General features: G+C 43.7%; 2 protein-coding genes across 10 annotated transcripts in view; both read left to right on the forward strand.

The window, feature by feature from the left end:
- Positions 1–22,758, forward strand: part of tnk2b (tyrosine kinase, non-receptor, 2b) — a 135,502-nt gene that overhangs the window by 68,658 nt on the left and 44,086 nt on the right. For all 9 annotated transcript variants that reach the window (XM_085990070.1, XM_085990068.1, XM_085990072.1 and 6 more), the window contains exons 2-6: positions 1,712–1,889; positions 4,224–4,294; positions 15,790–15,996; positions 18,457–18,609; positions 20,189–20,466. In XM_085990070.1, coding sequence (XP_085846196.1) covers positions 1,727–1,889; positions 4,224–4,294; positions 15,790–15,996; positions 18,457–18,609; positions 20,189–20,466 — 872 coding nt within the window. In that variant the 5' untranslated portion in view covers positions 1,712–1,726. The remainder of the gene's footprint in view (positions 1–1,711; positions 1,890–4,223; positions 4,295–15,789; positions 15,997–18,456; positions 18,610–20,188; positions 20,467–22,758) is intronic.
- gadd45gip1 (growth arrest and DNA-damage-inducible, gamma interacting protein 1) lies at positions 21,190–22,679 on the forward strand. Its single transcript, XM_085989437.1, is given in 4 exon segments — positions 21,190–21,564; positions 21,567–21,648; positions 21,650–21,802; positions 21,804–22,679. Coding segments are annotated over 4 exon segments (558 nt in total). The 5' UTR covers positions 21,190–21,299; the 3' UTR covers positions 21,862–22,679.

Consider the following 22,758-nt stretch of genomic DNA (forward strand, 5'->3'; position numbering starts at 1 on the left):
CTCTGAACAGTGGGAGGTTGGAAGCAAGTTGTGAGTTGGGATATGTTCAATGAAAATTCTTAACCTCCTTTTGTGCTCAGCTTGCACTAAGCAAATTAAATTTAGATTCGGTACAGCAGGGTCCAGGACTCCTTTATTGCATTGAATTCTTGGGCAAATTCATACTGTTGGCTAGCATCAAATTAGAATGAGGTACATGTCCTGGCATGTCCCAGATGGCAAATGGTGGTGGGCAGTTGGATAAGCAAGGGTTTTGGAGCCGGTTATATTCGTCTGACTTAAATCTCTTTGTATGGGAGTAACTTGTAGTCTGGTGATGCCAGTTTTAAAGTTGACTTTGAACGTGATATCGGCAGCGTGTGTGGATGAAGACAAAATTTAAAATTCTACCTTTGCTCGGGGTCAATCAATAAAAATGAGCCAAAAATAACGCTTTGATAGGTTCACTGTGAGAAAAGTTTGGCATTGAGGAAAGATTCTGGCTTTGTCTATTGATTTTTTTGCTGCTGAGCTGTGGAGGGAATGCTGATTATAACTGTTCAAAACTAAATCCTGGTAATCTGTGGAGGTGGAGGAGGCGGCGGGGAGGAAACTAATTTGCTAGGTTTCCAGTGCTGCCTTGCTATTCAGTGACTCCTGTTGGAAGTGCGGTTGTTGGGTTTTGGCAAGATTGGGTGTAGCTGTGATGAGCGCCACAGTTCAATGGTTACTTGCTAGGTTCACACAACAAAAATGGACACTTGACCAAGGTGCTGGAAGACTTCTGGCTCTGAAGAACCACGTCGCCAGACAAGCCACTAGCTTCAGGAAAGGAAGAAAAGCGGAGGGAAAACTGACAAATTTGTAAAACAAGATGTGGTGGCATTGTGCATGGATCAGCACCATGGAGTGCAAAAAGGCAGATTCAGTCACACACCGCACTGATTTCCAATTTCAGAATGATCTAGGCACCTATCTATTATTGCAGCCATAGCTGGTGTACAAGCAGCAAAGGGAGTAAAACATTTTAAAATATAGATAGATATTTACCAATACCCCAAAATAAATAGTACATTTTGAAGCACTTAATGGCACAATGCGTAGAAACACTAATCTTTCTCTTCTAGAACTTGGGTTCAAACTCAGCTCAGCTAAATGGGACACGTGATAGTTGTCTTTCTCTGCACACTGTAAGGGTCCTCTGTGAAGTGACTCTGGACAGTCTGAAGTCAATTCCTACTGGCCAAATCGACTGCACAAAACTCGCCATTGTTTGGAACAGTTAATAATTTCCCTTAGACAATGGTTTGGGAATGGATATGTCACACTGATGCTAATTGCTCCCAGGGTTGTAGGGGGAGCTTTGTTCTACGTCTATCCAATCAGCGCCAGGTACTAGAGGTTCCATTCCCCCTCACTAGCATCCTGCGCCTTGAAAAGTACAAGAATATCTCACCAAAAAAATTATCAATTTAAATCAAATAGGGGAGTCGGGGAGGCACAGTTATCCGTTATGTAAAGACATCCCCTGCAGCATTCAAACCGCACTCCTACGTACAATGCACAGTTTCTGGTATGCTGTTGTTGTAAATATTTCTTGTAACCCCATTTTTCACTGGGTAACGAATTAATTCCCTGACATTTTGATCTGGCACCTTTTCTCTGTTTTGTAGTGTTTCTCGCTGCGTGTCCAGCCAGTGTTCTGATGCTGTTGTGCTTCTTTCTCTTCCAGAAGCTCAGTGGGAGCATGCAGTCAGATGAGGGAACAGAGTGGCTTCTTGAACTCCTCACTGAGGTACAGTTGCAGCAGTATTTCCTCCGCATCCGTGACGACCTCAATGTTACACGGCTCTCCCACTTTGACTATGTGAAAAATGAGGACCTTGAGAAAATTGGAATGGGCCGTCCTGGTAAGTGCTATTCTTTGCAGTACTTTTTATATTTCTTTCTCTCTCGGATTTTTGTAGTGCAAAAAAATCCCACATGGGCGCGTACAAGTGTTGTATGTATGTATATGTATATATGTTTCTAGATGCAACAGGGTAGTCATTATCAGTACATCATTGTGTATACAAGCTTAAAAAAAGATAGAATACGGTAGCATGAAATACCTATTTGACCCTGAGATGAGCTTCCAACCACATATCTGTTCCATCACCAAACCGCCTACTTCCACCTCCATAACATCGCCCATCTCAGCCCCTGCCTCAGCTCATCTGCTGCTGAAACCCTCATCACCGTGCCTTTGTTACAGCTAGATTTGACTATCCCAATGCTTGCCTGGCCGACCTCCCATCTTCCACTGTCCATAAACTTGAACTCATCCCAAACTCTGCTGCCCATATCCTAACTCCAAGTCCCCTTCACCCATCACCCCTGTGCTCGCTGACCTACATTTAGTCCCAGTCCAGCAACGCCTCGATTTAAAAATTCTCATCCGCGTTTTCAAATCCCTCCATGGCCTCGCCCCTCCCTATCTCTGTAACCTCCTCCAGCCCTACAACCCTCCGAGATAGCTGCACTCCTCCAATTCTGGCCTCTTGTACATCCCCGATTTTATTCACTCCACCGTTGGCAGCCGTGCCTTCAGCTGCCTGTGCCCTAAGCTCTGGAATTCCCTCCCTAAGCACCTCTGTCCCTCTCTCTTACTTTAAGATGTGCCTTAAAACCTACCTCTTTGATCAAGTATTTGGTCACCTGTCCTAATATTTCCTTATGTGGCTTGGTGTCAAATTTTGTTTGTTAATGCTCCTATGAAGCGCCTTTAAAGGCGCTATATAAAATGCAAGTTGTTGTTGTTGGGTATTCATTCTGAAAGGTGGCAGAGAGGACACTTGATCTAGTGTTATCCCAGCTATCTCTGGGACATCTTATAATCGGACATATTTTTGTATTTAATTTTTTAGTTTATTAAATCAAAAACGTTCTTCCTTTTCCAATTTCAAAATGGACACCTGAAGATCAATTATGACATGGTAAAATCAAGTTGATTGACCTGGAAATCAGTCAGAATTGGTGTTTTTCCACGTGAAAGCTTTGCTCTAGGTGCTAATTAAGTTGTATTTGGCCAAGGCATGTACAGTTCCTTGGAAATCAGATGATACGGGAGCACCCGTTTATCAGCATTCTGTGGAATAATTTGAGCCATTGTTTCTTTAATAACGGATTATTAAAAAGTTCTGGCTTCGGGGACTTTTGACTATTTAAGTACGAGAGATTATTCCGTAGTCTTCAGTTCTGGCTGGAGATCCAAACTCCATGAATGCGCTGATTGTCCAGGTACAACATTGCATGAAAGTCTACAAAAGACTGTTTATCCAAAAGCCCTGTTGCTTACCCAATAGTGTGAGAAATATGTTTTGAAAAGGGTTTAGTAATCCCTTGTGGATGGATTCCAGCTTTATTTACGCCTGAATCTATGAAGGAACAGGCAGCAAATACCTGAAGGGACCAAAAAGATGAGTACCTTTATATTTATTTACAGGGGCAGTCGAACAAGCAGTGGGACTGGCGGCCCACTGACTGCTGTTTTTGGATAGCAGCCTGCATCCTTCAAAGCTGGCGGTCATTAGCAATACTGTAGTCATCTCAAGCCTGCAGCAGTGGTACAGTTTCCTCACCCGCAAGCTCCCTTCAAGGGGCATTCTTGTGTTGGTGGAGTGTCGGAACCGTTAAAATGACCTGTACCCCCAAAATGCGGGCAAGTTCAGGTCCCGTTGGGTGGTGTGCAGGTCAGGTACACGCTCTGATTTTTGCTCAGGCTATGCGGGGTTGGGGATTGCACTTGCCTCACGTGTTTTAAGCCTGGCTGGGAATTGGTGTTTTTCCACGTGAAGACTGTTTAAGTTACACATTGCGACAATAACAATGAAAATTCACTCAACAGGACTTCATGGCAAAATATCTCGCCGTCTGGTATGGCCTTTTATGAATTATTAACGTACGGTTTGGAGTAGGGGAGTATCTGGTGTGCTATCCAGTTAATTTTCTAACATGATGTTCTTTTAATTAGAAATAAAAATCTTGTATAGTGCCTTGCACATCCTCAGGACATCCAAGAGTGCATCACAGCAAATGAATTACATTTGAATTACTGTTACAATGTTATATATACATTATATAATGTTAGTGTTATAAAGACCTAAGATGGTGATGGGTTGGTATGTCATAAGCGAGATGAAAATCACTAAAACAAACTTACTGGCTCCTGCTAGAAAATTACACGATCCATTGTGTGTCCACAGGCCAGAGGAGGCTATGGGAAGCTGTAAAACGAAGGAGAGCCATGTGTAAGCGTAAATCCTGGATGAGCAAGGTATGCCTGTGACAGTGATGTATATGTGATTATTGTATCCGCATTGAAAGGAGTTTCAAATTCTATCCCTCATTTCTGAAAAGGCACAAAATTACCTTTGCACGCTGTCCTCTACTGTGTCTAATATGGGTAAAGGTTAGATTTAGATGCTAATTTTGCTGAGTCTGACATCGTTTTGGAGTATTAAAGGACTCACTTTTTAATGTACCTGGACTCCGTCATTTCAGACCTTTGCCTTAGATGTGAAACAACTCAAAATTCAGGAACTCACTGACCATTAAAAGGCAGGTGACCTTCACTCCCAACTCCTGAGTACCCAAAGGTGCCTGCCCCTCCTCTCCGAGCCTGCTTCACACCCCTTACCTTGGCTGTTGCCCAGTGACTGGTGGAATAAATTAGAATTATGAGGGAAATATTGAAGGGAGTCCCCCTGCAGTGTGGGGATCTGGCTATGGGAGGAGGGAATGGAATGGGTGAGGGGAAAAGCATAAGGTTGCTACCCATCTGGTATTAGTTTCATTTTTGAGAAGCTGTAGTTAAATTATCTGCTGGTACTTGCAGTCAAGGCTCACACATGAATAATAGCTGTAGGGTAAGGTATAGAAGGCAACCAGGGCCCATGGAACCATATCCCATTTAGGAGAGGAAGGGAGAAAACTGGTGAGGAAGATAAGATGCTGATGTTTTTAAAAAGTAAAATAATAGGATGGATGTTTGCTAGTGAGATGTTTACATTTTGAAACATATTTTGGGGGATGCAATAAATGATGATCAAACAGCCAAAATGATTCAGGATTATTTCATGTAGTTTCCAAGTTCATGCCGTAGTGTTGGAATCACCCCAGCATGTCCTTGGTAATATAAACAGGGTATTGATTGGGTTACCTCGGTTGACTAACCTGGTGCAGTTGGAGTCGCGCTTGAATTGTGTTAAGGATCAGTGATTTTCATAGATCTGTTTGAGAGTTTCTGTTGAGAGAGGGATGTTTCATTGCCATGGCAGTAGCTGCTTTCAGGAGGCTCTGTAACAAATAACAATGAGAAGCTGATTTGAATAGGAAGTACCAGGGCATATGTGGCAGCACTCCCAGGTCTGTATGTCGAGTTTCCACTTCTGTGTCTAAAATTACTTCTCCACAAACACAATATTTTTTTTCTCTCACTTTCTCAGATTAAAGTATCATTCTCTTGGCAGCCGATCTTCATTGGCAGTGATTCACAATGCTCCTTACTGTCATTGGGAATCGTAGTTTATATGATTTGCAACTGTAACAAAAAGATACGGTTGACTAGGACATTATTATATGTGTCATAAGCCATTATTTAAACTCCTTTATGGAGTCAGGCAGTGGTATTGAACATTGGTCTGTCAACTGATCAATAATGTGATATTCAGTCAGTCAAAAGAGATTGCCGTTTATTCTTAAAGCTTCCCCACCAAATGTTGCTGTCTAAAAAGAACTGCAGTTCCCGACCAAGGAGGATCGCTGCCTATAAGTGAGCTGCACCCACTTCAGAGAAATATCATACTGCTGAACACTCTAGAGGAGTATTATTTCATAGCCTTGGACTGGATGCTGGGCAACTACAAAGTGTGAGATACCCAATTAGGATCAGTAGTTTTACTTTTAATAGTGTTAGCACAATAGAAATAGGATCCAGAGAAGATTTGGCTGATAACTGAGGGTTTTCCATTAAGAGGCTTCTAAATTTACTTGCTATTGGGGGGGCAGGGGGCGGCAGGTGGGAAAAGAGTCCCTACTTTTAGTCCTTACACTACACCTGTGAATGTAGACATCATGGAATTGCAGTAATTGCTCACTTGTGAGCTTTAGGCAGTTTCTGAGATGTCCTCGGCCTCTTGCATTGTTCCACGGAAGCTCAACATAAACTCGAGGAACAGCACCTCATCTTCCGATTAGGCACTTTACAGCCTTCCGGACTCAATATCGAGTTCAACAATTTCAGATCATAACCTCTGCCCCTATTACATTTTTACTTATATTTTTTATCTACACCTTTGTTTTGGTTTTTCCCTTCCCCCCCTTTCCTTTTTTTTCTCTCTCCCACATGGCAGCTGTCTCCCATTCTGCCAGCGCATTTCACACCTAATCTAGAGCTGTCTTTTGTCTCCACTAGTCCTATCACCATCTCGTCTCGTTTTGAATACCTCTTAATGTCTCTTTTTTGTTCTCTCCCAGCCCGGCCTCTTAATCTATTTCATTCCCTGTGCCTCTTTAGTCTTGATAAAGGGTTTTGACCCGAAACGTTGACTCTAATTTCTCTCCACGGATGTTGCCTGGCCTGCTGAGTTTTTCCAACATTTTCTGTTGTTATTTCGGATTTCCAGCATCTGCAGTATTTTGCTATCGTTCTGAGATGTTATGCTGCATTTGAACGTAACAATCCAGTGGATCACTGGACTTGATTTGTTTCAGGAGAGAATGTGAACTGGTTTGGATCTAAAGAAAATGGACTCCATTCTTGTGGGGGTTGTTTGTACTTTGTACCAAACTCTTATCAGCTGTTACATCCTGGACTGTACTGAAATCTGTGACTGCTCTTTTACAGTATTATGTTTGGCCCAGAATTTCTGTGGACCCTTGGTTGAAATCTCTCTGTCTCTCTCTCTCTGTGCCAGGAGTACAAACAAACAGGATATCCAGGATTAAGTAGCTTCTAAAATTACATGTGTATATTGCCGTTTTTGGCAGCAGTGCCTGATAGTGTAATCAGCGGCTCAAGGTCCTGGTACCAATCAATCAGCAGATCACAGCTTCTCAGTGACAAAGTCTACACTCGCTTTTATCATTCAGGATGAACACAAATCTCACAAAATTCTTTGGCGAAGAATGGGTTTAAATTAAGTGCCTCCTATTTACAGCAGCATTATTTTTAACGAGCAGTCTTTTACAGTAACGGGACTAAGTCTTTTGATCTTCCTTTTTATAATTACAGTTAGCTAATGGACAGCTTCGCCCCAGTGCAGTGCAAATGTAACCCTTTCACCTGCTTCCTGTTTCAAGTGGGCAGCCAGTTTCATTTTAAGTCTTTGAACTCTTTCCTGGTCCGGATGGATTGCATCCACGCATTTTAAAAGAATCTAGGGAAGAGATAGCAGAGGCATTACTACACATATTTAATAATTCATTAGGTGTAGTGCAAGAGCACTGGCGGATAGCTAACGTAATAACTATATTTAAGAAGGGGGATAGAACATGTCCAGGGAATTATAGACCAGTCAGCTTAACATTGGTGGTAGGAAAAATAATGGAATCCCTACTAAAGGAGAAAATAGAAGAACATCTAGAAACCAAAAACAGAGTTTTGAATAGTCAGCATGGATTTCAATAGGGAAAGTCTTGCTTGTTGAATTTTTTGAAGAGGTAACGGAGAGAGTAGACTATGGTAATGCAGTAGATGTAATATATCTAGATTTTCAAAAGGCCTTTGATAAGGTACCCCATAATAGATTGATGAATAAGGTCAGAGAATGCAGAGTCAGGGGACAAGTAGTAGAATGGATAGCTAGCTGGCTTCAAGACAGAAAGCAGAGAGTAGGGGTAAAAGGTAGCTATTCACAGTGGCAGAAGGTGGGTAGTGGTGTTCCACAAGGACCAGTGCTGGGACCACTGTTGTTCACAATTTATATTAACGATTTAGACTTTGGAATCAAAAACACAATTTCTAAATTTGCGGATGACACCAAATTTGGGGGATAGTCAATACTCAGGAGGACATTAATAAACTTGCAGAATGGGCATATAATTGGCAAATGAAGTTCAATACAGATAAATGTGAGGTATTACATTTTGGTAGGAAGAATAGGGAGGTCACTTCTTACTTGGAGGGTGCGAGTCTAGGTGGGGTAGAGGAACAAAGGGATCTCAGAGTACAAATACTCAAATCACTAAAGGTTGCGACACAGGTGGCAAGGCCATAAAAAAGACTAAGCACTAGGATTTATTTCTAGAGGCATAGAATTGAAAAGCAGAGAAGTTATGCTAAACCTGTATCGAACCTTGGTTAGACCACACTTAAGTACTGTGTACAGTTATGGTCACCATATTATAAAAAGGATATAGAGGCACTGGAGAGGGTGCAGAGAAAATTTACAAGGATGATACCAGAAATGCGAGGGTATACATATCAGGAAAGGATGAACAGGCTGGATCTCTTCTCTCTTTGAAAAAAGAAGGCTGAGGGGTGACTTAATAGAAGTCTTTAAAATTATGAAAGGTTTTGATAGAGTGGATACAGAGAGAATGTTTCCACTTGTGGGGAAGAGTATAACTAGAGGCCATCAATATAAGATAGTCACCAAGAAATCCAACGGAATTCAGAAGAAACTTCTTTACCCAAAGAGTGGTGAGAATGTGGAACTCGCTACCACAGGGAGTGGTTAAAGCGAAAAGTATAGCTGCATTTAATGGGAGGCTGGACAAGCATATAAGGGAGAAGGGAATGGAGGGCTATACTGAGAGATTTAGATGAGGAAAGACGGGAGAAGGCTCGAGTGGAGCATAAACGCTGGCATGGACTGGTTGGGCCGAATGGCCTGTTTCGGTGCCATATATCCTATGTAATCCATATCTCTTGATTGCAATGAGTTGCTGGGCAGCCTGTTTTCAGTAGAAATTAAATAATGATATAACATCCAATTTAAGAGAGTGAGGATAGAACATGGTTGAACGATTGTTACAATTATTCCATTCAAAATTTTACGATCAATAAGGGCAAGTTTGAATTCTCTATTTGCTATTAAGCATTTTTTTAAGAAAATGAATTCTCATTTTTTTTCTTCCAATAGATTATCTCCTGCCATTCAGAGAAAGGAGTTTTAAAATATAAAGAATAATTAATTCCCAAAATGCAAATAGAGGGTAGTTTTTAAATGTTCTTGATAAGCACCACAAATTTTTATTTTGTCATGTGGAGACTGTTAGTATATCCTTTAAAGCCAGGAAGAGCAGGCAGTCTGAATGGGGGGAAAAACTCAACTTGGTGAGTCCGCAAAACAGGCGGCAGCGGATCGGCCAACCGCTGTACATCCTGCCTAAGTTTTCCTTCCATTAAGGTCTAGGAAAATCGGGCAGGGTGTATAGCTGACAGCTGATCTGTTGCCACCTGTTCTGTGCTACTGCCAAAGTTGAATTTTATCCCCAATATCTTTTAACTGGGGTCACTCACATTTTAATGGACTGTAAGAATTGGTGAGTCAATAGCCCAAATGGCTACTAAGAGACAACACAAATTTGTTTGGGTGCTGTAAATTACTATTCATAAATGAAAAGGAGTGCTTTCCCAGTTACTGGATATGACTGTCTTTTTTGGGGAACTGTACAACATTAAAAGGTGGGAATGAAATGTGTCTGGGGCATTGTCGTGTGAAAGAGCCCAGCTGCTTCCGGCAGTGCAAGTGGGTTAGGGATCAGTTTTAAAAGAAGTGGAGATCTGTTTATTGTTGCACAATGTATTGTTATGCAGTTGTATACCTTTAACACTTGCATAGAAGATACAACATAGAAACAGGCCATTTGACCCAACCAACCCATGTCATTCTTTACCGTCTATGCGAACAAATAGCTCTAATCGCATTTATAAGAACATAAGAAATAGGAGCAGGAATAGGCCACTTAGCCCCTCGAGCCTGCTTCCCCATTCAATAAGATCATGGCTGATCTTGGGCTCAAAGCCACTTCCCAGCCCGCTCCCCATAACCCTTCACTCCCTTATCTTGCAAAAATTTGTCTATCTTCACCTTAAATGTATTCAATGACCCAGCCTCCACAGCTTCCTGGGGCAGAGAATTCCACAGATTTACAACCCTCTGAGAGAAGAAATTCCTCCTCATCTCAGTTCTAAAAGGTCAACCCTTTATTCTGAAACTATGGCCCCGAGTTCTAGATTTACCCATGAGGGGAAACATCCTCTCTGCATCTACCCTGTCGAGCCCCCTCAGTATCTTATATGTTTCGATAAGATCACCTCTCATTCTTCTAAATTCCAATGAGTATAGGCCCAGCCTCCTCAACCTTTCCTCATATGTCAACCCCCTCATCTCTGGAATTAACCTAGTGAATCATCTCTGAACTGCCTCCAATGTTTATGTTAATGTATTACAAGCCAAATGTATGTTGAATGTTTAAATGTCTTAATCTAAATGTACAATCTCGGGAGCCGCAAGCCTACATTTTGTTGTACTGCACTTGTGCACTAACAATGACAATAAAGTTGATTGATTGATTGTATATCCTTAAATAAGGAGACCAAAACTGTACGCAGTACTCAAGGTGTGGTCTCACCAATACCCTGTACAGTTGTAGCAGGACTTCCCTGCTTTTACACTCCAACCCCCTTGAAATAAAGGCCAACATTCCATTTGCCTTTTTGATTATTTGCTGTACCTGCATGCTAACTTTGTGTTTCATGCACAAGGACCCCCAGGTCCCTCTGAACTATAGCATTTTGTAATCACTCTCCATTTAAATAATAGTTTGCTTTTTTATTTTTCCTGCCAAAGCGTATAACCTCGCACTTTCCCACATTATACTGCATCTGCCAAATGTTTGCCCACTCACCTAGCCTGTCTATATCCCTTTGCAGATTCTTTGAGTCCTCTGCACAACTTGCTTTCCCATCCATCTTTGTATCATCCGCAAACTTGGCTACATTACACTCGATCCCTTCATCCAAGTCATTAATGTAGACTGTAAATAGTTGGGGCCCCAGCACCGATCCTTGTGGCACCCCACTAGTTACCGTTTGCCAACTAGAAAATGACCCATTTATCTCGACTCTGCTTTCTGATAGTTAGCCAATTCTCTATCAATGCTAATGGCCCAGAAATTTGGGTCTCCACGGGTGAGTACGCACGGGGTACTCACCCGTAGGCCCGATGGAAGTGCCAGTTTCCTGCATGCACTGCGCATGCGTGGGAAACCGGCACTTCCGTTCCTCTGAACGAAGAGGTTCAGAGGTCGAATGCGTGCGCGGGGGAGGCTGCGCGTGCGCATCAAACTTACGTTTTTTTTTACAGGTTTTCACGCGAGGGTAAGCCTGCAGAATTTAGAAATGTAAAAAGCAGACGTAAGGCCTGCTTTTTACAAGGTAAGTGGTGAATTAATTAAAATTAAAACATTTTTTCCACAGGGTTATTATTTTTAAATACTTTAAAGCAAGGTAAGTTTATTTTTAGCCCCGTTAGAATATAAAATTATTTTTTTCAAAAATTTAAATTATTGTTTAAAATAGTTATTTCATGTAATTTATAGTTTATTTAAAAAATGTGATAAATTAAAAAAAAATCATTTGAATGTTTAGTGCTATTTTGGGGCCGTAGTATTTATAAGTCTTGACAGCTCTTCCTGTCAGACTTATGAATGGAGCATTTCCTGCTCCGATTGGCTACCCATGGCCCACGTGATCCCAGGGGACGCATCGAACTAACTGCGCCCCTGGGATACGCAAGCACTGCGCGCCGGCAGCTGGACCAGGCCCCGGATCGGAATTCCACGGGGCCCTACAGCTCAACGGCCGGCGTGCTAGGTAAGTGCAGATCGGGGGCTTGCACCCGCGGGAAGCCCCCGACCCGAATTTCTGGGTCCTAAATTTAAATAAAGGAAACTACGATGGTCTGAGGCGCGAGTTGGGTAGGATTGATTGGGGAATGTCACTCAAAGGGTTGATGGTGGATAGGCAATGGAAAACATTCAAAGACCGCATGGATGAACTACAGAATTTGTTCATCCCAGATTAGCATAAAAATAAAACAAAAAAGGTGACTCAACCGTGGCTAACAAGGGAAATTAGGGATAGCATAAGATCCAAGGAGACGACATATAAATTGGCCAGAAAAAGCAGTAAACCTGAGGATTGGGAGCAGTTTAGGATTCAACAAAGGAGGACAAAGGGATTAATTAAGAAAGGGAAAATAGAATATGAGAGTAAGCTTTCAGGGAACATAAAAACTGACTGTAAAAGCTTTTATAGATTTGTGAAGAGAAAAAGATTGGTGAAGTCAAGCGTAGGTCCCTTGCAGTCAGAATCAGGGGAATTTATAATGGGGAACAAAGAAATGGCAGACCAATTAAATACATATTTTGGTTCTGTCTTCACAAAGGAGGACACAAATAATCTCCCAGAGATGTCGGGGAACATAGGGTCTGATGAAAGGGAGGAAATGAAATAAATCAGTATTTGTAGGGAAATGTGTGGTGTATGTACCTTTAAGAGCCCCTGTGTACTGTAATGCCGGTAATGGCCACTTGGGCTATATAAGGACAGTGACAGGGTAACACAAAGAATTCGACCCAACACAATCGTCGCTAAGCAAAAGGAAAAATATCTGTCATATTGGGCAGAAACAACAAAAACCCAAAGCAAACTCAATTGCTACTTGGCCCTAAACAGACAATACAACATAGCTGATTACCTGACCATGGTAAAGGATAACAAACTGAGAAGAACCTTGACAAGGTACCGACTTAGCGAACATAGCCTAGCGATCGAAAAAGGCAGACACAGGCAGACCAGGCTGCCAAGAGAAGACAGGATATGCTCTCACTGCAGTCAGGGAGTAGTTGAGACAGAGATGCACTTCCTCACAGCCTGTGGAAAATATCAGGGCATCAGAGAGAATTTCTATCAAAAATTCTCACAAATATGCCCTGAATTCAGAAATCTGACTGACAACCAAAAACTCCCATTCCTACTGGGGGAGGAGAGAAGCTGTGTAACACTGGCGGCACACTACGTTACAGCTTGCCATGAACAGAGGGACAACCAGTAAACTAAGACAAGAGTATATATAAACAAGGCGAAAATATATTTATAAACTCAGGGATATACCTGTTTATACACTGTATGAATGGAACCGCGTTTATGTGTTCAACCATAAATGTATTTTGATGCTTTGGCAACATAAGATGTACCTTATCATGCCAATAAAGCGATTTGTATTGTATTGTATTGTATTGTCTTGTATCTTTTAGTTCACCTCCAGACTTTGTTCAGTAAACACCTGTTAAACCAACTCCTGCATTCCGTGTCTCCATTAACACACGGATACAACAAAATGGTGTTAGGGAAATTGATGGGATTGAAGGCCGATAAATCCCCAGGGCCTGATAATCTACATCCTAGGGTACTGAAGGAAGTGGCCCTAGAAATAGTTGATGCTTTGCTGATCATCTTCCAGCATTCGATGGAATCTGGAACAGTACCCATGGATTGGAGTGTAGCTAATGTTACCCCACTATTCAAAAAAGGTGGTAGAGAGAAAACGGGGAATTACAGACCGGTAAGCCTGACATCGGTAGTGGGGAAAATGCTAGAGTCCATTATAAAAGATGTAATAGCAGAGCACTTGGAAAACAGTGACAGGATCGGACAAAGTCAACATGGATTTACAAAAGGTAAATCGTGCTTGACTAATCTACTGGAATTTTTTGAGGATGTAACTGGTAAAATAGATAAGGGAGAACCAGTGGATGTGGTGTATTTGGACTTTCAGAAGGCTTTTGATAAGGTCCCGCATAAGAGATTAGCGTGTAAAGTTAAGGCACATGGGATTGGGGGCAAGGTATTGACTTGGATAGAGAACTGGTTGGCAGACAGAAAGCAAAGAGTTGGAATAAACGGGTCTTTTTCCGAGTGGCAAGCAGTGACTAGTGGGGTACCGCAGGGATCGGTCCTTGGACCCCAGCTATTCACAATATATATTAATGATCTAGACAAGGGAACTAGATGTAATATCTCCAAATTTGCAGACGACACAAAGCTGGGTGGGCGTGTGTGCTGTGAGGAGGATGTCGAGAAACTCCAGGATGATTTGGACAGGTTGGGTGATTGGGCAAAAGCATGGCAGATGCAATATAACGTGGATAAATGCGAGGTTATCCACTTTGGTGGCAAAAACAGGAAGGCAGATTATTATCTGAATGGCAATAGATTGGGAGAAGGGGAAGTGCAACGAGATCTGGGTGTCCTTGTGCACCAGTCGCTGAAGGTAAGCATGCAGGTGCAGCAGGCGGTTAAGAAGACAAATGGCATGTTGGCCTTCATAGCGAGTGGGTTTGAGTACAGGAACAAGGATGTCTTGCTGCAGTTATACAGGGCCTTGGTGAGACCACATCTTGAGTATTGTGTGCAGTTTTGGTCGCCTTATCTGAGGAAGGATGTTCTTGCCATGGAAGGAGTTCAGCGAAGATTCACCAGGCTGATACCTGGGATGGCAAGAATGACGTATGAGGAGAGATTGGGTCGATTGGGCTTGTACTCGCTGGAGTTTAGAAGAATGAGAGGGGATCGCATCGAAACTTATAAAATTCTGACAGGACTGGACAGACTAGATGCAGGAAGGATGTTCCCGATGGTCGGGGAGTCCAGAACCGGGGTCACAGTCTAAGGATAAGGGGTAGGCCATTTAGGACAGAAATGAGGAGGAATTTCTTCACCCAGAGAGTGGTGAACCTGTGGAATTATCTACCGCAGAAGGCCGTAGAGGCCAATACATTAAATATATTCAAGAAGGAGTTGGATATATTTCTTACGGCTAAAGGGATCAAGGGGTATGGGGAGAAACCAGGGACCGCGTACTGAATTTGGATGATCAGCCATGATCGCATTGAATGGCGGAGCAGGCTCGAGGGGCCGAATGGCCTACTCCTGCTCCTATCTTCTATGTTAATATATTACCCCCAACTCCGTTAGCTCTTATGCAGTAACATTTTATGTGGCACCTTATCGAATGCCTTCTGGAAATCCAAATACACCACATCCACTGGCTCACCCTTGTCCACCCTGCTTGTTACATCCTCAAAGAACTCCAGCAAATTTGTTAAACATGATTTCCCTTTCCTAAAACCATGCTGACTCTGTTTGACTGCAGTATGTTTTTCTAAATGCCCTGCTACTGCTTCCTTAATGAAGGACTCCAGCATTTTCTCAACGACAGATGTTGGGCTAACTGGTCTATAGTTTCCTGCTTTCTGTCTCCCTCCTTTCTTAAATATCCACCCTGTTTCCATTTTCCCTCAATCCCTTTGCCTTCATCCATCTGTCCAATCTAATCTTGAATGTTAACATAGTTTCTGCCTCAGCCACTAAGCCTGGAAGTGAATTCCGCAGCCTCCCATCTCACTGTGTGAAGAAGTTCCTCCTGCTCTCAGTTCTAAATCTCTTACATTTGGAAGTCAGTGTGTTTCCTTGTTAATTTGCAGAAGTGCATCCCATTCACATCATCCCACAGCCACCAATGAGAAAGGAAATGAAATGTAATTGACCATTTGTTAAATGTATTCTTGTTTTAACAAGGCCACTTGTTGGCACTGAACTGGCCACCTCATTCCACAAGAATGCTTGATGTGGAAAACGGAATGTCACATTGGCACAGTAGTTATGCTTTTGTTAGATTTTGATTAGGGCACATTGTTGGTGCAGGTTTAAATCAGTGGGTCACTGGGCTTTTCACAGTTGTGTTTGTATATTTCCAGGTGTTTAGTGGAAAACGTCCTGAATCTGAATTCCAGCCTCAGCCAGGAACAACGTTTCGCAAGCCACCAACTCCTCCTCCACCTGAAGGGAACCAGACACTGACCTGTCTGATCAGTGAGAAAGATCTAACGCTTCACGAGAAACTGGGTGACGGGTCCTTTGGAGTTGTGAGGCGGGGTGAATGGCAGTCGCCTTCTGGAAAATTTGTAAGTACAGATTCACACGGTGATGACTCTAAAAATGAGATTAAAATTTAAATCAAAGCCCACTGATTGAAACTAATCAGGACATACATTGTTGTCTACTTATCACTATTAAGATCACTCACTATATCCTTTTATTGTATAACCAGGACATATGTAACCTAATCGTTACCATGCCTATGTACCCTGAATTTCCTCTGTGTCCATTCGCGTGTTCATTTTGGCTGCCAAACCCAAGCCCATTACTTCTATTTTTTCCCATCTCTCTTATCTCCTCCTCTTCCTGTCACTAAATCCTACCACTTTTCATTTTGCCTCTCTAGGGTACTTGCCCCCCCCCCCCCCAAATCCCTACATCAATCCGTCACTATTGCTCTGCCTTCCTTCTCTCCTGCCGCTGTCCCAGGCTTACATTCTTCCTGGATAAGCCCACAGCCTACCTCTGTACCTCTCTTGGCATTCTCCGAAGGGCCCATGAGCCACTTGTCACTGCCTCCTTATAAGCAGCAAGCCCAACTGCCCCATTGTCTCTGTCTCTGTCGCTCGCTCGCGCTCTCGCTCTCTCTCTCTGGCCTTCTCTTCCAACAGGCCTGCTGGGGGCTAATCTCATCAACCTCCTTCCTATCTAACTAACCCCTCCCACCGCTGATTCTTTGGACTCTGCCAGCGGATCAAAAATCACCGCCCCTTCCCGCGTCTCCTTCCATAATGTCCATTCACTTGCGGACAAAGCCCTCGTCATTCACAACATTACTATGAATAATTGCATTGACATCATGGCCTTGACGAAAGCATGGCTCGTGGATGATCGCATCTTGCCCGTTACTGAAGTTTCCCCACTTGGCTGTACTTTCCACCACCTGTCTACTCAAAACCGCCACAATGGCGATGTGACCCTTATTACAAATTGTAGATTTACTAGAATGATACCAGAACTGAGAGGTCATACCTATCAGGAAAGATTGAACAGGCAGGGGCTCTTTTCTCTAGAAAAGAGAAGACTGAGGGGTGACCTAAGATTATGATAGGGTTTGATAGGGTAGATGTAGAGAAGATGTTTCCACTTGTGGGGGAGACCAGAGCTTGGAGCCATAAGTAAGATAGTCACCAATAAATCCAATAGGGAATTCAGGAGAAACTGCTTTACCCAGAGAGTGCTTAGAATGTGGAACTCGCTGCCACAATCCATGCCCACATGCAGCGAGACCTGGGCGACATTCAGACTTGGGCTGATAAGTGGCAAGTAACATTCGTGCCACTCAAGTGCCAGGCAATGACCATCTCCAACAAGAGAGAGTCTAACCACCTCCCCATGACATTCAACGGCATTACGATTATCAAATCCCCCCACCATCAGCATCCTGGGGGGTCACCATTGACCAGAAATTTAACTGGACCAGCCACATAAATACTGTGGCTACAAGAACAGGTCAGAGGCTGGGTATTCTGCAGCGAGTGACTCTCCTCCTAGCACCCCAAAGCCTTTTCACCACTTGCAAGGCACAAATCAGGAGTGTGATGGAATACTCTCCACTCGCCTGGATGAGTGCAGCTCCAACAACACTCACGAGGCTCGACACCATCCAGGAAAAAGCAGCCTGCTTGATTGGCACCCCATCCACCACTTTAAGCATTCACTCGCTCCACCACCGGCACACTGTGGCTGCAGTGTGCACCATCTACATTTGCAGTACAGAAACTCGCTGAGGCTTCTTCGACAGTACCTCCAAAACCTGCAACCTCTACCACCTAGAAGGACAAGGGCAGCAGGTGCTTGGGAACACCACCACCTCCAAGTTCCCCTCCAAGTCACACACCATCCTGACTTGGAAATATATCGCCATTCCTTCATTGTCGCTGGGTCAAAATCTTGGAACTCTCTCCCTAACAGCACTGTGGGAGTACCTTCACCACACGGACTGCAGTGGTTCAAGAAGGTGACTCACCACCACCTTCTCAAGGGCAATTAGGGATGGGCATTAAATACTGGCCTTGCCAGTGACGCCCACATCCCATGAATGAATTAAAAAAAACAAGGTGAATAGCATAGATGCATTTAAGGGGAAGCTAGGTAAGCACATGAGGGAAAAAGGAATAGAGGGATATGTTGATGGAGGTTGATGAAGTAGGGTAGGAGGAGGCGTGTATGGAGTACAAACACTGGCATGGACCTGTTGGGCCGAGTGGCACGTTTCTATGCTGTAAATCCTGTGTAAATACTGACAAATTCCAAGACTGGTGAGGCTGAATTTCTTTATCAGTCTGCCTTGGGAATGAGTGTTGTTAAAACTGCGAGTTGTAAAATGGAACTGAATCCCTGTGACCTTTAGTTCAGGATAAATTCTGTGTAAGATTTTCTGGAGTAACATTATACATGTTAATAGTGGGGACTAGGCATATCTAGATGGCAGTGTGAAAAGGTGGCTGGCACTTGGAGCTAATTCATACTTACTTTTTAACCAGATGAATGTGGCTGTGAAGTGCTTGAAAACCGATGTATTAAACCAACCTGACGCTCTGGATGATTTTATACGAGAAGTTAATGCCATGCATTCTCTCGACCATCTCAACCTTATTCGCCTGTATGGTGTCGTACTGACCCACCCTATGAAAATGGTAAGGAGCAATTTAGAGAGATTACAGAGAAACAGTCAGATTTTATTTATTTTGTCCCTGTTTCTGCCTCATATCCTCTTCCCTCTCGGTAAGTTTTTTTTAAGCCTGCAGCGGGTACTGCTAGTGCCGGAAAATGTCTGTAGTTTTCCACTGTGCGCAAATTGACAGGATCAGTCCTAGATCTGTAACAGCACAGAGCAGCTGCAATTTGTGCTCCCACGTATGTACCCTGCTAATGTGTCTTAACTGCAAGTTCAGCAGTGTAAGGTTTCCATTTTCAACATTTATGGTCTCGCTGAGTGAAACTGCCAAATTAATACCAGTTGCGCTTAATTTGAAGCAGTTTTGTGTTGTGGATTTATGCCCACTGAGAACTGGATGGAGACTGGCCAAACTCATTCCCTTAACAACAACAACAACTTGTATTTATATAGCGCCTTTAACGTAGCAAAACGTCCCAATGTGCTTCACAGGAGTGTTATAAAACAACATGTTGACACCAAGCCACATAAGGAGAAATTAGGGCAGATGACCAAAAGCTTGGTCAAAGAGGTAGGTTTTAAGGAGCGTCTTAAAGGAGGAAAGAGAGATCGAGAGGCGGACAGGTTCAGGCAGGGAATTCTAGAGCTTAGGGCCTAGGCAACAAGACATGGCCACTATTATAATCAGGGATGCTCAAGAGGGCAGAATTAGAGGAGCGTAGATATCTTGGGTTGGGGAGGGGAGCGGTGGGGGGTTGTGGGACTGGAGGAGATTACAGAGATAGGGAGGGGCGAGGCAATGGAGGGATTTGAAAACAAGGATGAGTATTTTGAAATCGAGGCGTTGCTTAACCAGTAGCCAATGTAGGTCAGCAAGCACAGGGGTGATGGGTGAACGGGACTCGGTGGTTTTGGATGACCTCAAGTTTACGTCAAGTAGAGTTAGGACGCGGGCAGCTGAGTTTTGGATGACCTCAAGTTTACGTAGGGTAGAACGTGGGAGGCCAGCCAGGAGTGCGTTGGAATAGTCAAGTCTAGAGGTAACAAAGGCATGGATGAGGGTTTCAGCAGCAGATGAGCTGAGACAAGGGCGGAGACGGGCGATGTTACAGAGGTGGAAATAGGCGGTCTTAATTATGCCGCAAATATGTGGTCGGAAGCTCACTTCAGGGTCAAATATGACACCAAGGTTGCTAACAGTGTGGTTCAGTCTCAGGCAAATGTTAGGGAGAGGGGTTACCAGTCAGCAGGGGATGGGATCATTGAACCTCATGCTAGGACTAGAATAAAAGGCATGTCACAAAGGTTGCAAGGCTCTACCCGGCAGTTTCTCTCCCACCCCCACCCACTCCAGTTCCCTATTAGAGCGCGGAAACTGTAATAACTTTTGTCAGGCCTGATTTTAAGCTAGATTCCTAAGTTAAATGACACTGCATCACCCATCTCCTTTTGTAAGTTAAAAAAAAGGTAGAATGGACAAGGCTGAAGTATTGTATTGCATTGTTCCATAAAGAATGCACTTACTGTCAGGCCAAACTCACTTGCTTTTTATTTCTACTTACAGATTCCTTTAACAATATCCATCTTGCTTTCTGCAGGTTACTGAACTAGCTCCACTTGGTTCTTTACTGGATCGTTTGAGAAAAAACCAAGGCTACTTTCTCATCTCGACACTGTGCCAGTATGCAATACAGATCGCAAATGGCATGGCCTACCTCGAGTCCAAGCGCTTCATTCACCGGGACCTGGCAGCCAGGAATATCTTGCTGGCCTCGAATGAGTTAGTGAAAATTGGAGATTTTGGACTCATGAGAGCTCTTCCACAGAACGATGATCACTACGTCATGCAGGAACATCGCAAGGTCCCCTTTGCCTGGTACGTGTGGGAAGTTATTTGCACTGCAACCATGTCACACATGCAGAGCTGGAACCTGCACAGTTCAAACTCACTCAGAAGTGTGCGGTTCCCCCACAAGCCGTTGTAGAACTCGTATTAAGCATCAGCTGTTTTGATTAATCTTGTTGAAGAAAGAGATATATCCCAGTGTGATAAAATCGATGGAAATGGCAACTTCTACTTCCATCAATCTTCTTATAGTTAAATGCTTTGTGTATTACAATGTGAAAGACCTGTTACAGGAAACTTTGTGCTATCCGGCACCCACGGGACCGAGCTGCTGCCGTTGCCTCAAAACTGCCGTACTCTCCAGAGTTAATGTTGAGAGATACGGAGATTCTTATCTCCGTATTTGACAACAAACACTGTTGCTTAGCAACAGCTTCTAAACACTCGGGTGTGGCCCTAAAGCTCTGTAGCTGAAGCTGTTGCTATAGCTACAGACCTTGCACAGCTTGACTGTTCAAACAAAGCAAAAAAAACAAACAAAAAGAATAAAAAACGGCTGCTGATTTTTGCCGGTGGCTCCAGATTGCCGGATAGCTCACCTCCGGATTGCACAAAGTTTCCTGTACATGGAACAGAACCGGGGGGGGGGGGGGGGGGGCGGTGAGGGGGTGGCAGGGCGGTGGAATTTGTTTTAATTTATTCATTTTTAGTGAAGTTGTGGACCCCGATATTCCCAGTAACTTCATGACTCAATTCTAACACAACCAGACAGAAACATTTAGCCAGTCCCAAAATAGCAGCGCCCTTAGTGCATCATCTCTGCAGCCTCTTGGGGGCTTTAAATGGCCTGAGGAATCGGGTTTATGCCGCTGGGGCTGGCCTGCAGCCTCCTTGGGTCCCCGGGATGGCCGTGGCCTGTTGCAACACCTGGCCCGGCCCGGGAGAGCCCGGAGTGGCAGTGCGGCCGCCGGGCTGAGCGCAGACTGTACAGCAGGTACCAGGCCGCCGCCTTGTGGCCCAGCCCGGGGCAGCTGCGGGAGATGGTCTGGATCCAGAGCGAGTGGGAGCCCAGCCTGCAGGAGATGAGGAGCAGCCTCTGGGCCAAGGAGCTGGAGCTCCGGAAGAAGCAGTGGTGAGACAAAAGCTGAATGTGGCGAACATGGCCAAGATGCCCACGGTGGTTGAAAACTGGAGGCGGGAGAAGTGGGAGCTGAATTACGCAGAGGGAGGAGAAAGCCAGGCGGTAGCGCCTGCTGTCTGAGGCCAGGGAGTGCTTTGGCTACAGCATCGACGCACGCAGCTCCAAATTTCAGGTTAAGGTGAAGGAGTTGGAAAAGAGGAGAAGAAGAAAGAAGCGCAAACTGATGGAGGCGACAGAAAGAAGAGGTTGTCAGGAGTGAGGCAGCAGTAGCTACCACCTCTTAAACACTTGTGTTTACATTGCCAGGTGTTGGACACTGTGTTAAATTAAATTTCATTAATCTGCATGAACGGGCTTAATTAAATGTGAGGACTTGAAAAAAGAAGTACTTGGGGCTGCAGCCGCCCTGTTCCACGGATTTATTGTTCTAGTTGTGCAGAGCAGTGCCGTGACATTGTGTGTGTTTCTGTTCTAACTATGCTGAGTAGTGCAGTGACATTTACTGTACTACACTAATTTAATTCTTATCAAAGCTGTTTTATAAACAAATTGCAGTTGGTTATTTTCCCTTGATGTACTTTGTAATGCCAGTGATGTTGAGAGGAACGAGCTTTTGTGCTAATGATGTTGCATGAACTTCAATCACCTACATCAGTAACATTCATAAGTGTAAAACTGTTAATTTTACTGTAGCACCATACACCTCTGTTATAAACCTAGGGTTAATGACAGCCCTGTAATCTGATAGAGGATTTACTTTTGATATTCACACTAAAGAACTAATGAATGTTACTACTGTACGTTTATTGATGATTTGCCACCAATTGCCGATAAGTTCAATATATATTATACATCTACTCAATAATGCTTTCTCTACAATATTGCAATGAAGCAGTTGGGACTGTTCAACTGCATTTAATTTTATCATAAGTTTGCTGGGGATGAGTAAAATACTTTAAATTATCACTCCCCTTTAAGTGATCAGTATCCACTTTTGTTTTCTTGGTTTAAATGAGTGGGGGCAAAAATCCATGGACCACGATCCTGGCAGATACGCTGGGATCACATGCATGCCGTCGCCCTATAGCGGTGACTCCACCAAAGTTTGTGAGGGTAAGTGGGAGGGCACCTTATTCTCACGGGGCTGACGGGCGCTCGTGCCAGTTGGGATGCATCTTGTT

The sequence above is a fragment of the Somniosus microcephalus genome, chromosome 6, assembly GCF_052327205.1.
Source record: "Somniosus microcephalus isolate GS21.2 chromosome 6, FLI_Smic_1.0, whole genome shotgun sequence".
NCBI lineage: Eukaryota > Metazoa > Chordata > Chondrichthyes > Squaliformes > Somniosidae > Somniosus > Somniosus microcephalus.